This window comes from Sinocyclocheilus grahami, unplaced genomic scaffold (genome assembly GCF_001515645.1).
Source record: "Sinocyclocheilus grahami isolate Dianchi unplaced genomic scaffold, SAMN03320097.WGS_v1.1 scaffold20040.1, whole genome shotgun sequence".
In the NCBI taxonomy this organism is placed as follows: domain Eukaryota; kingdom Metazoa; phylum Chordata; class Actinopteri; order Cypriniformes; family Cyprinidae; genus Sinocyclocheilus; species Sinocyclocheilus grahami.
In genome coordinates this window covers 2,273-3,302 of record NW_015517851.1, presented here as the reverse complement: position 1 = coordinate 3,302, position 1,030 = coordinate 2,273, and the positions used below count along the sequence as shown (strand labels likewise).

Below are 1,030 nucleotides of genomic sequence, written 5' to 3'. Positions count from 1 at the left end.
GACTGGATTCGTCTGAAAGAAGAAAGTCATGCACACCTAGGATGGCTTGAGGTTTTAGTAAAACATGGGATGATTTTCATTTTTGGTGAACAAACTAAAATATATTAACACAAAAGATTGATTTAAAGAAAATTATTTATTGATTTAATTTTAGATTTTCCTACTTTTTAAAAGTGTTAGTTCACCAAAAAATGAAATTCTGTCAACATTTACTCACCCTCAAGTTGTTTCAATCCTGAGTTTCATTCTTCTGCTGAACACAGATGAAGATATTTTGGAGAATGCTGGTATCCACAGTTGATTGCAGCCATTGACTTCCATGCCATTTTTCTCATACTACAGAAGTCAATGGCTACCGTCAAATGTTTGATTACCAACATTCTTCAAAATAACTTCTTTTATGTTTATGTTCATGTTTTATTTGTGTAATTAAAATCCTGATCGCTGGACATGATTCCTTGTGTAATTATTTTCAGAAACAGCATATTTTCTGTGTTTAAGTGTGAACTGCAGGATAATCTCACTTGAAGCGCGGTGTGTTTGCTGTGGTCTTAGTGTTGAACTCGGCCACTGGAACGCCGCGGGCCGCCACCTGAGGACCAAACATGGCTGCTGGGTAAACGACGGAGGACGTGCCGACCTGAAGACACGAACACAGAGCAGACAGGACTTCAAAAGAGCATGATTAAAAACTGACGTGTTTATCTCATCAGCAGAAGCTTTCAAAACTAAAACTTTCAGATCAGAGTGAAACTAACCACCAGACAGAGGTCACACGTCTCCAGCTCCTTCTCCACTTTAGTGAGGATCTGAGAGTCCAGAGTCTCTCCAAACCAGACGACATGCGGCCGCAGCAGCCCGTCACAGCCCTTCTCATCACACCTGAGAGAACAGCACCAGATAACAGATGCACTGCGGCTCACACACAATCAGTACTAAAGGAAGAGTTCACCCCAAACTGAACATTTACTGAAAATGTCAGCAGTGCTCAGCAATGGATGCTCTGCAGTGAATGGGTGCCATCAGAATG

At 41.2% G+C, this 1,030-nt stretch overlaps 1 protein-coding gene across 1 annotated transcript in view; it reads right to left on the bottom strand.

Annotated features, from left to right (window-relative positions):
- Positions 1–487: 487 nt before the first annotated feature.
- Positions 488–1,030, bottom strand: part of LOC107579764 (NAD-dependent protein deacylase sirtuin-5, mitochondrial-like) — a 2,666-nt gene continuing 2,123 nt past the window's right edge. Inside the window, exons 5-6 of the mRNA XM_016265560.1 lie at positions 759–882; positions 488–640 (exon numbers count right to left, since the gene is read on the bottom strand). Of these exons, the coding sequence (XP_016121046.1) occupies positions 521–640; positions 759–882 (244 nt within the window). The 3' untranslated portion in view covers positions 488–520. The remainder of the gene's footprint in view (positions 641–758; positions 883–1,030) is intronic.